General features: G+C 36.1%; 1 protein-coding gene across 2 annotated transcripts in view; it reads right to left on the bottom strand.

Moving 5' to 3' along the window:
• MMS22L (MMS22 like, DNA repair protein) overlaps positions 1-15026 on the bottom strand; it is a 91797-nt gene that overhangs the window by 50248 nt on the left and 26523 nt on the right. For both annotated transcript variants that reach the window (XM_087943089.1, XM_026666588.2), the window contains exons 9-12: positions 11825-11938; positions 9416-9595; positions 2954-3016; positions 457-576 (exon numbers count right to left, since the gene is read on the bottom strand). In XM_087943089.1, the coding sequence (XP_087799215.1) occupies positions 457-576; positions 2954-3016; positions 9416-9595; positions 11825-11938 (477 nt within the window). The remainder of the gene's footprint in view (positions 1-456; positions 577-2953; positions 3017-9415; positions 9596-11824; positions 11939-15026) is intronic.

Below are 15026 nucleotides of genomic sequence, written 5' to 3'. Positions count from 1 at the left end.
AGAAGTAAAGAGCTCTCTAGCTTTAGATCATAAATCAACTAATGAATGCTAATTGGAGATCTGCTGCTCCTTTCTTTTCATCACCACAACAGCAGAAAAAGAAATTTAATATCTTTGGGAAATTGGTCCACCCCTTTCTTCTGATTATGTATTTGTTTATTATATTTATTGAATATAATATCAATTTTTAAAAAAACATATCATTGATCTGAAATAATTTTTGTGGTACAGTGCAATACACACTGAATGCATACTTAAAAAGAATAATTTGTTTTACAGAATCTGGAATGAGTATTTGCTATATAATAATAAGATGTAATAATTTTAAACTAAAATATTTCAAATATTATGAACTTGTATTGTTGTTGGAATAAAATAAAGAATGTAAAAATTAATCTTACATTTTTTGAAAAATACTCAAAGTGTTAGATTTTTTTAAAAAAGATATTTACTAACCAGATTTTTGCTGTAATGTTCCCAAACAATGGTGACAATAGTGAGATTTACATCCCAGATGTGGCTTAATGTCAAGCAACACTGAAGATGCATCCGTAATTGTTCTTCTAAAACTCCAGCCTAGCATACAAAAAAATTAAGATGTTATTGGTTTTTAATTTTTTTTATCAAGGTTTCTATTTTATACAAACGATCTTGACCATAAGTCAGATCAGAAGGATTCACATCTAACTACTTCATTTTATAACTATTATTTCTGGCTTAAAAGGAAATTCTGTTAAAACAATATGCAAAATAGAAAAAGCAATCCGAGAAATGATGGTGCTGTCATTTATCTAGTATTATGTACTAATCTCCATGTATATATTTTTAGGTGTTTGAATCAATAGTTACAAAAATATGTACATAAATATGTATAAAAATATGTATATAGTGTTTGAATCATAGTTACAAAAATAAAAGATAATTTAAAGTTTAATTCATGGTTAGGCTATGTCTAATCAGCAAAACTGTTTGGGACCTATACTTCCCCATGCCTAGGAAGAAGCATCATCAGACGAAAAGCAAAAATTCTAACGTTCTAGCTACCATGAACAACATGATAGATTTGGCTCACTTATGGTGATTCATTATTGTAACTTTAAATGCCAGCTTCTATGAGCTATAGCACTAACACATTTGGTCAGACGGTTAGGAATGTAGCATTTTAAAGAACAGAAATAAAATATAATCCTTGGTCAATTGTACTGGAACTGGCCAACTGAAATTAATTTTTAAGGGCAAAACAGCCTATTGATTTAGGAACATTATTTCCCACCTTGGCGAAGGCCACTGATCACGATAAGTTAGAAATCATGGTTATAAAATACAATAGAAGGTTCAAAGAAAAATATTTTTTAGAAGTTTGGTTTAATATAAAAGCACAACTTTTATTTAATACAAATGTTTGCTTATCTTTAGAAAAATAACTATTATTTCTTTATATACAATGATATATTACTTACATGAACAGGCCAAAACCAGGGCTGCATTTACAAATAAATGCTTACTTATAATGAATTCAATTCCAAGGAAACTTTCTATCCAATTTCAATAAGCAGCTACATTTTTTATTCTTCAAATATCAGTCACAGCAACATACAGTAACTAAGGCTACTCTAACACCATTTTAACCAAGAAAGACTAACTAAATTTCCTAAATTACATTTACTATATGTTATCAAATTATATTTTACAGTAAAATGTGAGGGAGAGGAGGGTTTAATAACCATTTCTATATTTTTTTCAAAGACTACATAAAAATTATAAAATATTTTTGAGCCTATTTGAGTTTGAAAATCAGTTTCGTTCATCATATAAATAGTTAAAACTGTTGTTTTTCCCTAATCATACTTATATTTTCATTTTTTTCTTCCAACCCTAATAATATATACAAACCAATGTTATGTTCACTGTCACAGAAGCAAGTTCCATTTAATTCAAAGAAACTAGGATAAATATACATAAAATTGCACCTATCACTTTAATTATGATAAGGTAGCGAAGTATTAATATGCAGAGTTTTGCTGGTACTAAAATATGTGAATTGGTGCTAAAATTCTCACACAATTTTCTTCCTCTTTGTTTTAGAGGGCTGATAGACCTTTTGAATTATTACAGGAAATGAGGCTGGACAATTATGAGGAAAGGGGACAAACTGTACAATTGTCTTCCTTAAACACGAAGCTTCATAATATTTCAGTAAATGGAATCTTGACGAAATTTTGAATTCATTGATGGATTAGTTAAAGTCAAAAGGAAAACCACAATCCTTTTGCTTGACTATGCGGCCAGCTCTCTTTAGCTACACAAAACAACTCAAACAAATTATTTGTGTAATGGTTGATACTAATTTACCATTTTATATCATGCAACCAAGAACAAATTCACATACAAAATACATTAATATGCGCAGCATACTTAAAAGTACTTTTAAAAGGAGGTCACTTCTGATCTCTGGGCCACAAAGTATTGCATTAACAGCTCTGCAGAAAGAAAAATGATAAGGTATGAAATGAGTGCTCAAAAGCTACAACCTTATCAGTAAGAGTTTGATTCAAGCCTGTAAGACAAATTGCTCAGCAAGTCAAGTCACCTTCCTGCTGTGATGAGGATATAGCTGAATTTTCAATGCAATAGAGTATCTCCCTAATCACGTCTCTCAACTTGATACCCTCAGATGCAGTATACATTTTCTAAGCTTCCTGTTCTTATTTGGAATATATCTTGTCAAAGGAGCCAAGTAACACGTCCAGGATAATTATCTCTACTGTGCACTTTATCTGACAATTTATCTTAAAAAAAAAAAACATTTAAGAGCATATTCTTCTAACAAGAAGGAAACTATGCTACAAAATTAATTTCAGAAAGCAATTTAATGAATAAGATACGTTAAACCCCTTGTCCTTATATTTTGAAGTAGCCATCATCAAAATTTCAAGTTATTATTAAAACTTACTTGATTATTGACTGATTGTCTCAGCAGATCTTCAACATAAGGCCAATTAGAGTCTACTGGTTTCTAAATGGAAAATAGTTGGCAAGAGTTAATTTATAAATATCAATAACAATTACTCTGTAGAAACCTATCCATAAGCAACTCATACAGGTAGTCCTTGACTTACGACCACAGTGGGGTCCAAAATACTGTATATGTTGCTAAACAAGACAGTTGTTGTGAATTTTGCCCCATTTTACGACCTTTCTTGCCATAATCAAGTGAATCACTACAGTTGTTCAGTTAGTAACATGATTGTTAAGTGAATGTAGCTTCTCCATTGACTTTTCTTGTCAGAAGGTTGCAAAAGGTAATCACATGACCCCGAGACACTGTAACTATCAAAAAAACGAGTCAATTACCAAGTGTCTAAATTTTGATCATGTGACCATGGGGATGCTGCAAAGGTTGGAAATCTGAAAATGGTCATGTCACTTTTTTCAGTGCTGTTGTAACTTCAAACGGTCAATAAGTAAGTGTTCTAACCCTGTACTGAAGTCAGTGATCTCTCAGCTAACCAACAGGTTTGTAGTCTAAGTAAACTATGTAGAGGCTACATTTCTGACCTGGAAAAAAAGGGAGTAAAAACACATGAGGACAGAGCTGTATGAAGATATGCAGGTTTTACAGAAAGAAAATAGGGAGGTCTCCCTCTTTCATAAAAATCATTCAGTGGATCACTCAGTGAAGCTGAATGATGAAAGAACTATTTCATAAAGGGTATAAATAAAGCAGGGGTGTCAAATTTGATTTCATTGAGGGCCGCATCAGGGTTGTATTTGACCTGGGGGGCCCCAGGGTGGGCATGGCCAGAATGGGCATAGCCACCTCAACATCACTCGTGTCAGGGGCTCCTGTAGTGGCCTAAGTGCTCTGCCAGCAAAAATGGGCTCCGAGCTCTGTTTTCGGCTGCAGTGTCCTCCTGCAACCCTCTGCCAGTGAAAACTGAGCTGTTTTCACTGGCAGAGACACCACAGGCTGGTCCTTCGCTGTTTCCAGGATGGCCCAGTGGGCCAGATCTAAGCACCCCATGGGCTGGATCCGGCCTGCAGGCCTTGACACCCCTGAAATAAAGTATCAAATTTACTATAAGAAAATTGACCGATTTTATGACCTTTGTGGCATTGTTAAGTGTACCCATTTTTTGCCATGGCATGGTTTGGCCAAAACCATCATAAAGCACAGTCATGTGACTACAGGGTGGGAGGAGGAAATGCTGGAACCTCAGAACCAGGTTGAACTGCCCTTTTGCAGTTAGGCTGCAACTTTGAATGTTTATTAAGCAACCATTTGTAAATTAAGGGTTATATGCAAACAATTACATATTGCATAACAATTGCATAACAATTCATGAAGGTTTGTTTAATAGCATTAGTTATAATGCCTCTCCTGTATCACTAGCAATATTTGCTACTGAGAAATACATTCTACAACTAGTGAATTTTCCATATGTACATGGTTAACTATAATAGGTATAGATGGGTAGACCAACCAGGCATGATATTCCCTCTGAAAAAAAATCGGGCTGGGCAGCCGCTTCCTGGGGGTGGGGCTGAGGCCGCCGCCCGGGAGCGCCCGCTGCTTTCCCTCGCCAGGGCCGGGCGGTGGCGTGTTGCACGGAGAGATGGATGGTCCGTGGCTGCCCAGCTCCCTTTTCCTGCCGCTCAGCGGCCTCCGCCGCACCGCCCAGGTGTCCGGCTGGGGCTGTCAGGAGTTGCTACCGCCGGCGCGGCTCCACGCGACTCCAGTCCCGCGTTGCCTTGGGAAGGGAAAGGCAAAACCGGGAGCTGCTGCGCCTGAGCCTCCGGTGCCGCTGCTGCTGTTGCAAAGCGCCGCCACAGCTCTTCCTTTTGCCTTTCCCTTCCCGAGGCAGCGGGACTGGAGCCGCCGGCAGTAGCAACTCCTGACTCAGGGGCCTCCGAGGGGAGGGGAAGGAGGAGAAGAAGGGGGGAAAGGGGGGTGGGCGATTTCCAAAAAATCGAATTCCGATTTTAATCGGAAGAATATCATGTCTGACCAACTAAAGCCTGGGACTCATCCAACATGCTTCTTCTCCTGAATGTATCTATGACAGGTAAGTGAAATGGTGAAAGGCTCTCTTCTTTTTCACCATTTTTAAAATTAGTGCTTAAAAAACTTCTTCCTATCCTGTTGTTAAATTAGTACAAACATTAGTACTAATTAGAAATTAGTACATTTCTGAGCCTCACAGACAATAAATTCCATTTGTTCTTGTTAGAATAAAATATTTTATATCACTTTTTACCAAGAAGAATTCATAAATATAAATAAATTAAATTACCCTTTAAGTTCTAAATTCAACGTGTCTACTATGCTATATTTAAAGGATCAAGAATGCAGCTAATTTCAGGGGATTTAATATGAATCACAACTAGCAATTCATTCATTTAGGCACCTTTCTAAAGATCATAGCCAACATGAATTATAAGTTAGTTTTCCTGAAATTCTCAACCAAAAGTGCTGTTAATGAAATCTACCAGAAGATCTAGAAATAATTACTGCCCTCTCTAATTTGGTCTATGTCAATGAAGAATGAAGAATTAAGCCCTTCTATTTACATAAATCAAGTTTTAAACATAGTTCAAAAGGTCCAAATCTTGAACTAAAAACCCCCAACAGTGAGGAAATGACAACCATTTTCTATCTTTAATAAAAAGTGTTTTGCCTTTGAAATACAGGTTTTCACAAAGCATTGCAAAATATTCACTCCCTTAATATATCTGTCATTTCTGCCTAAGGAAAACATTTGTGATACCATCTGCTAAACAAACACACATGTAGTTCTGAGCTAATAGCTTGAAATATGATTTTGCATTCATTTGTCTGTTACTTAAAAATACAAGTTGAGTTGCAACTTTAAGTATATAGGCAACATTTCTTTTTAAATCTATGCAAAAAGAATCTACTTTCTTCTTCTGGTTCACTTGTTGAGTTGCTAAGCTGCTCAGCTGGAAAGCACTCTTTGCTTATCTTAGAAAGTATTTTAAACTATTCAAAGGTAAGACTATTTAGCTCAAAGTCATTTGAACTATATTTGGTAGCCCTGAGCAGCATTAAAATTGACCCCTGCAATGTTCAAAAGTTGTAATATTTCAAATTCTATTTGGTTTTTGAAATTTATGAATATAGCCTTTAAGAATATGATAATGCAGAGTCTTTGGGTATTAAGAAAAAGACACTTGAGATCTATCTGTGTTTTAGAAATTTGTAAAAAATTAAGATATTTTCTTAGAGAAATTTAACACTTTCCAATTTTAATCCAACACAAATTACTATCACTAAATATACATCAAAACTGATGGATATATCAAGGCTAACTAAACAAATGGCAGCAAACGTGTCTATATTTAGCATTAAGCCAAAACCAAATAAATTATATAATGGAATACTACAATGTATAAATGTGCAATCCAGGAAATATACTTTTGATGCTGCACAGATCGTTCGTTCCTAAATTTGTTTTTAATATATGTTTATTTATGAAACTCAAATTCTACTTAATTTTTTTTTAATTGAAACCATGTGAGTATGCATATGAAATTCAGTTTGATATGGTGTCAAGGTATTATTTTTAATAATTTGAATCTACAAAGTACAACTATAGATTTCCAAAACAGACATAAAATGAAAATGAAGATATAAAATGATTATTTTAAAATATGACCCAGGAAATTTCAGATCTACAACCAATTAACTAAATTTAGGCTAGTAATATATGATTCTTCTATATCTTGATCACTTTAACTTATATTAAACATAGATATTTCTGATTTAATAAGAAATAACTAACGTATATATCTTAAGACTACTTATGATAAAAATATTTAGCACTAACAATTTCAATCATGTTCTTCCATTTTCATTAAGAGGAAACAGACACAGAAATCAAGTCAATTGCTGTATGTCTTTTAGTGAAGACAAATTCAAAAATGCTTGTCTAAGTGAAATTCTTATTAAGAAAGAAGAAGAAAGTACGGCTTTGAGTTACTAATATTGTTCCAATCACACAAAATATTAAAGAGTTGTTCAAACTTCTAGATTATTGATTCAAACAAGCAATTGGGTTATACTTGGCTGGTAACTTCTTGATTTTACCTGAAAAGGTGAGCAGAAGGCTACAGAATTATCAGGCATGGAAAGCTTATAATATGACCCAGGGACGTCTTTGGGGGGAAGGAAGGACAGAATTAAATAGACATTGCCCTAAGAGATTAGCCGCTTTTAGAGCTTTAGTTGCTTCGACAGAAGCCTGTGAATACCCGTACTCAAAGCTGGATCAGAGTACTGGCCAGCTTTGAACAATCAGATTCATCAGAGGACTCACCCCAAAGGAGGGGAGTGCATTTAAGGGGGTGAATCCTCCTTTGGGATGGATCCTTTGGAAGAATCCTCTGGGAAGCTTGGTGCTAAGGGTCTGTAGGATGATTCCCTTTCTCTTCTGTTTGGATTGGAAGGTTTGCCTCTGTTCGAAGGGCAAAGTGGATAGATGATTCCCTTTTTAAAACTACTGGGAGGGGTGGGGAGGAAGCTGCCCGGCCAGTCTGTATTCTTAGGGAACTGACAGAGGGAATGATAGTAAAGAAAACATAAAAAGGGGGGAAAAGATGCATGGTGGGGTTTCGGGCGGCTGGAGCAAGAGGAGAGCGCCCGACCATACAAGGGACAAGACCATGGCCCGAAGCTCTGGGGCGGGAAGCAAAGCGAGGAGTGTGGGAGGAGAGAAACGATCGCATTACCCTCCCTCCGCCACTTCCACCCACCCAACCCCGAAAGACTCATTGACTTGCAGGACATTGTCGACGCAGCTGCCGTCAATCAAAGCGATGCCCCTTCGGGAGGGCAGGCGGTTCTCATCGGCAGCGGGGTCTGTCTCACCGCTGCTCTTGTTGTTGGAGACGGCGCTGGTGAAAGAGGCGCCAGCGCCGGCGGGAACCGTGGAAGCTATGGCTTCCCCGCCCGAGAAGCAGCTGAAACACTGCCGGTGGAGGAATGTGCAGCACTCCAAACGCGGCAGTGCACGGGCAGAAGGGAAAGCAACAGCGGCGGAGGAAGCAATAGCGGCAGGCGCAATGCAAAGTGGCCCACCGCCAACAAGGCCGACATCCATGCCGCCACCACCCACCCACCTGCTGACCCGGCCTGCACTCAGCACCATACCCGGGTCTGCAGCAAAGGCGCTTGGGGGGTAGGGAGCTCTCCGCGCTCCGCCATGATTGGCCATTAGCAGCGGCTGGTGGCGAGGCATGGCTGCCCACTGGGTGCTCTAGGTGAGGGGGGGAGAAATTAAGTCACCCCCATCTAGCCATTTTTTCGGGAGTCAAAAGAAAATAAGGCCCGGCCTTAATTTCTGAGAAACACGGTATATATCTATATCTATATATATCTATATATCTATATATCTATATCTATATATACATATACACATACACACACACACACACTATGAGTCTACTGAATGAAGTCAAACCCACAGTGTTTAACATACATACAATACACATATAATTATAATACTGTTTTCTCTGTAAGAAATAAAATGCGGAGCACAGAAATGAAATAAATTCAAGAAATTACAGCATTAGGATTTCTTTTTTCTTTAAAAAAGTTAACATAGATAAAATTACTTTATGCCCAGTTAATTCACTATATATCTCCACAAATTTCACCTTCCTATCATACACTCCATCATCACTCCATTCCTAAGAGGTTTGTAAGGGGGCGTGCATAAGCGCACGAACGTGCCTACTGTCCCTGTCCTATTGTTCCCATTTATCCATTTATTTGTATTCATTCATTATGTATATACTTATACCTGTTTATATGTTTCAAAGTTATGTCCATACTTATACCTGTTTTATCATACATGCTTGACAAAATAAATAAATACATACATACATAAATAAAATCACAAGCATTCTCTGTACATTTCTGCACAAATACATTGAAGAGGGACATGGCACAACTCTTCATTTTTTCTGAAAAATCCTTTATCTACCACTCTTATTGCATTCAGCCATCAACCAACATAATCGCGCAAAACATTCCATAATTCAAGACTACTCCCTTTATAATACATTACATAAATCAGCAACCATAACAATAAAATTTCTTTTTTATATTGATATACTCTCAGTAAGCTTAAAGAATAAATAGTTGTACATCAGGAATGTAACAACTAAAAGCACTTTGACCTTTAATATTGTCTTGTTACTAAATACTGCATTTCACTTTTTAAAGATTATAGAAAGCATTTTTTAAAAACTCAAAGGTAGGGTAAGATTCCTGTAGCTCACACTTAAGAAATTTATATGCCATTTTGTTTGTAAGCATTAAAACTTTTGGAGAATTTAAGAAAATATTAAAACGCCTAATTAAATATTCCTCACGAAAAAAGAACAAACCTACCTTTTCATCTGTATATCCATTCCGGTCAATATGATAAAGTGATGCCAAGTGTGTTATAATCCACCAACTGAAGCTCAGTGGATCTTTGCATGGAATGGATTCAAAGGCAGGTACTGAATCAGTACCATTGTTTTTTTCGAATACTTTCTTCAGAATTTTATTTAGCCAGTTCCAAAAGGACTGTAAAAAAAAAAAAAAAAGTTTTTAAAAGGAAACCTGCACACTTCAGCCATCTGCTTAGCTCTTGAGAATTTTTCCTATTACTTTTTTGCTTCACCAGATAGCAGGTTACACAGGACAAATTCTGAGGTTGAAATGGAAAACAATCTGATCTTTTTCTTAGCTAACGTTTTAAACATACCTTTGGATATACTTTGGATATACCCTGGAAACACCAAAGGACCAGCCAACAGTGCCTCTGCCAGCGAAAATGGAGCCCAGTGTGTGTGGCCCTCCTGGGCTCAGTTTTCGCTGGCAGAGGGTTGCAGAAGGCCATCACAGCCGAAAAAGGAATCTAGGGGGGCCGTGCATGGCCGTTACCAGCTCTGTTTTTGCTGGCAGACTGCTAGCAAAATAAACTACTAGCAAAAGTGGCATTTGATCACACGAATGACAAGCTGGCCCCACCCACTCTGGCCCCCCCACCTCAGCCCCCCACCTCAGGTCAAACACAACCCTGAGGCAGCCCTTAATGAAATCAAGTTTGACATCCTTGTTCTATGTAATTCTGCTTTTGGTAATATATTTTTCTTAATGAACTCAGGCTCTGAATTGGACATGGGTATATTAATTCTTTGACCTTCACTGTAGACTTAATATGATTTAGAGTTTCCATGAATGCAATCAAAATTTACCATTAATATAAGCGTATACCATTTGGGGGCCAATCTATGGAGAAAGGGCCATTAGATATAGGACTACAACAAAGTAAAAGAGTAAAATCAAGTCTCTTGATTGTAAGAGGCAAAAAACCTGAATAAATAAAAGAATCAAATCAAGTTCAGCCACATCTCAATCAACAATTTCTGAACAAACCTTTACATTTAAAATCCAAATTATGCAACTAAGGTAGGGATAGGCAACTTGGTGCTTTCCAGCTATTTTAGATAGACACTTTAGTTTGTAACTATATAGTTTAAGAGACCATCTTTAGATTATATAAAGGACAGGGAATATCTTCAATATAATCAAGAGAAGGACAAACTAGATGAGGGCAGTGATTTGCTATTATTTGGTGGAAATAAAGACAGGTTTCAGTATTCTCCAAGATTGTGTTTTGTGATTATACTCAGGCAAATTGTTCAATTTTAAAAAAATCAATTCTAGCAGGATTCTAGATTAATACACCCAATATTTGCTTTTGTTCTTTATAGTAATAAGATCATGGACCCATCAAAAATAAGTACAAACAATAAATGACAGTAAAATAATGTAACAATACCTTACCACCCCATTTAATATAATCAATGTCCATTTCCAAATGAATGTAGGATCCAATCTGGGTTGGTTACATTCTGCTAGAGAGAAGTTCCCTAAGGAGCAAGAATCTGATTCTGAAAGCTCAGAAGACTATTCAATCTTCCGTTGCTTGTATATTATTATTTATATTGTTTATTAAGTATCCTAGTATGATTTGTGTTGATTGCTTATATAGTACCCTGACTATCACTAAGTGTTGTATCTTATGATTTATGATGAATGTATTTTTACAATGACTATGATCATGATTTATCACTTATTGATTGTACGTTCACAGAGATTCTATTCTATTCTATTCTATTCTATTCTGTTCTGTTCTGTTCTGTTCCGTTCCGTTCCATTCCATTTCCATTCGCATTCCATTCCTCTGGTCCTGGTGACAACCCAGATTGGATCCTGCAACATTATCTTGGGATACATATATTCGACTTCATTCCAAATGTATGTACTGTTAGTAAAGCAGAAGTTATATGAGCCACAATGTAAATCAGTTTAGAATAGTGAAGCTCACAACAAACATCAGAAGAGTCTATGAAGAAGCTATGACTACTGTCTAGACGTTAATTTATGACTGACCTCCCCAGGGCCAAATACCAGAATTTTTAACTATAAATTCGTAGTGGTGGAAAGAATCACTTATTGTGCTATTGATTCTTTAAGCTACTACAGTGCTAATGATTCCCCAACTAAGTCGATGATGGTTGCCTTACCTGGTCTGTATTCCAGCAATAACAGCGAAATTTTGACTGTGGTCAACTAGCAAAAACTTCTTTAAAGTTTATAAGAGGAAAAAAGCAACATCTTTGATATAGGTTTGCTTATGGTGTGATAAAATTGTGCGATATATTTGTCAAACTATGAATTTCTGCAGGTTTCCAGTGCAATCTGTTTCGTGAAATGTATTCATGCTGGGAATGTAACAATTCCTACCTCTGTAAGAGATGCTTTATTTCTGTGGTCAAGCAGATGAATAAGCAGAACCCACAGCTCTTTTATACAGGTACAAGTATAGTGGTGAGTAATAAGAGCTTCAGAGAGCCTAACCTGCAACAAATAACATTTTAACTCAGAGAAGGCAGAAAACATTTATACATGAACAAACTTCAGAGATGGAGGAAGCAGTTGGAAAATATCACTGAAATACTTAAGTGTAAATATAAAAAGATTAAGCCATCCAGCAAGCAGTATAAATTTTTTCTTTCTTTTTGAAAAAAAGAAGCTGCCAGATCTTTGTATGCATGTGCTTGAAATCCAAATTTAAAGACCGCACATTATCTTTGTGCTGTTATAATTTCTTCGCCTACAGCAATTTTTCAGAAGTGACTCCCTTTAAGGAAGAAAATGGATAGGTGTGAGCTTGAGTATGTGTGTTAGAGAAAAAGAGAAAGAGATTTATCTAGACCTGTCAAAACCACAAGGAATTATTTATGTGCCCAATACTAAGAAAATGTTTAAGGAGTGTTCATCTCAATACAATTCATACACATTGATCGCTTCTTTATTGGTGAAAAAATTACTGAAACTGTCCTAATGTTAAGACTTAGAAAAGGTAATTTTGGAGACTTCCTTCTTCCTGTTCCATTTTAGAAACCCTTCTGACTCTTGAATGGAAAAATAACCTACTTAAAATCACATTTAAATAATCTGTTCTATTTGAAATTTCAAGTACCATATTGATCATTACTAAACAGTGCATAAGCAAATTTGTTTAACATTCATATAACATTCTGGAAAAATGCTTTTAAAACTAGTACACTAAGTCTATGCTTTATAGATTAAGACCACAATCCTCTCTATATTTTCTTAGTATACAGTTTGCCAAATTCAACTTAAGTACTTTGGTTGTTTAAAGTTACCTGTCAGATATTAAGGGCTACCATTCAGGATGGTTGACATTATAGTTAAAACCTTAGTGATAGTCACACATCACTATCTGTTATACTCTATATCATGCAGAAAATCAATATGCATCTTAAAATAATTCAAATAAAAGGAGCACACAAGAAATAACTTCTTTTTTCTACTCCCTGGAGTATCAGCATGAAAAAAAAAAGTCACAGATTCTGCATAAATGGTATCTTAAGAATAAATGGTATCTTGCATTCTGCAACTTTGTATTAACTTTCTATTCCTGAAAGTATGATAAAACTATGTTATTGCTAAATAAACCAATATTTTTAAATTATTCAACATTAATTTTTATCATAGAACCTATAAGTAACTTTAATGCCATACATGATGGAATAAAAACACTCCATTGTTCAGAAACAATGCAATATTTCCTGAATTGTTTAGTCTGCCATTTTTAATCAAATGAGTTATACCTTGATGTACCAGCAGGTGGTATTGTAGTCACATATAGAAACAGACCACCACTCCCCTTTTTAGGATTTAAAAAGTTTCACTCCATTTTGCATTACAATTGGAAAATAAATACTTTTTACATGTCACGTAGATTTGCCCTTTATCCAATTCAAGACTAACCTATTTGCTAGTTTAGAATTAATTAGCTGAATAATTTATTTTGCACTTGGGGAAATTTGGAAGATAAAGGAAACAACGCATAAGACAAATAAACCTTTTCCATTTTTTTTTTTTTTGAAAAAGTAGAGTATTAAAAATTGGGTGCGTGTGTTTTTGTATGTGAGTGAGGGCGTGCCCCCCCATTTTATAACAAATGTACAACTAAAATTAGGAGATAAATGGATATAATTCTTACCATCTCTTTTGTTTCCTGTCACAGTCTAAAACTGTTGTTCTCTCTAGAGCATTAGGGCCATAGGAAAACAGGAATATCTGGTGTTTTCCAATTGCCAAAGACATCAGTCATATTTAGAGTTCACAGACCTCATTTCTGGACAAAGGCATATCTGAAGCTTATTTTCATTTCACTACCACACACAGATGAATTAATAGAAGTAGGATCTAACCAAAAGCTTTGATTCAGTGGTACACGACAAACTACTCCTAAAAATAAAATCCTATGGTATCTCTGGACAACTGAATAACTGGATAGAAGCATTCCTGGCAAACAGACAACAAATGGTCAAAATTGGGAGCGTCCTATCAAATTCTGTACCTGTCAATAGTGGTGTCCCCCAAGGCAGTGTTCTAGGACCAACTCTCTTCATACTCTACATAAATGACCTCTGTGATCATATTAAGAGCAATTGCATTCTTTTCGCTGATGATGTAAAGCTGTTCAATACCACAGACAATACTGCTACCCTACAAAAAGATCTTGACTATGTATCAGAATGGTCAAACAAATGGCAACTTCAAATCTCAACAAATAAATGCTCTGTCTTACATATTGGCAAAAAAATCAGAAAATAAAATACAAGCTGAATAGTCAAGATCTTGTTGATGACCCAAGCTCTGTAAAGGACCTTGGAATACTCACCTCTAATGATCTAAGTGCTAGAGCCCACTGCAACTACATAGCCAAAAAGGCATTAAGAGTTGTTAACCTAATCCTACGTAGCTTTTCTTTGGTAATATCACACTACTAACCAGAGCATACAAAACATTTGCTAGACCAATACTCAATACAGTTCATCAGTCTGGAACCCACATTACGTATCTGATATTAGCACAATTGAAAAAGTCCAGAAATATTTCACAAGAAGAGTTCTCCACTCCTCTACTCGTTGTAGAATACCTTATGCCACCAGACTTGAAATTCTAGAACTAGAAAACCTTGAATTACGCCTCTTCGGTCTGATTTAAGCATGGTATATAAAATCATACATTGCAATGTCCTACCTGTCAATGAATACTTCAGCTTCAACCATAACAACACAAGAGCACACAATAGATACAAACTCAAAGTTAACCGCACCAAACTTGATTGCAGGAAATACGACTTCAGCAATAGAGTGGTCAATGTCTGGAATACTCTACCCGACTCGGTAGTTTCTTCCCAAACCCCAAAAACTTTAACCTTAGACTGTCTACTATTGACCTCACCCCTTTCCTAAGAGGTCTGTAGGGGCGTGCATAAAGCGCACCAACGTGCCTCACCGTCCCTGTCCTATTGTTTCTCTTATTCTTCTTTTATTTTTCTTATATGTACCCATTTCATGTATTCACAACTATGTATACACTTATACTTATTATCTTGTAAACAATT

This window comes from Notechis scutatus, chromosome 1 (genome assembly GCF_049901735.1).
Source record: "Notechis scutatus isolate UNSWTSFEM ecotype Mainland chromosome 1, rNotScu1.2, whole genome shotgun sequence".
Lineage (NCBI taxonomy): Eukaryota > Metazoa > Chordata > Lepidosauria > Squamata > Elapidae > Notechis > Notechis scutatus.
The sequence above is the reverse complement of the archived record's forward strand: the minus strand, read 5'-3'. Positions and strand labels throughout refer to the sequence as shown.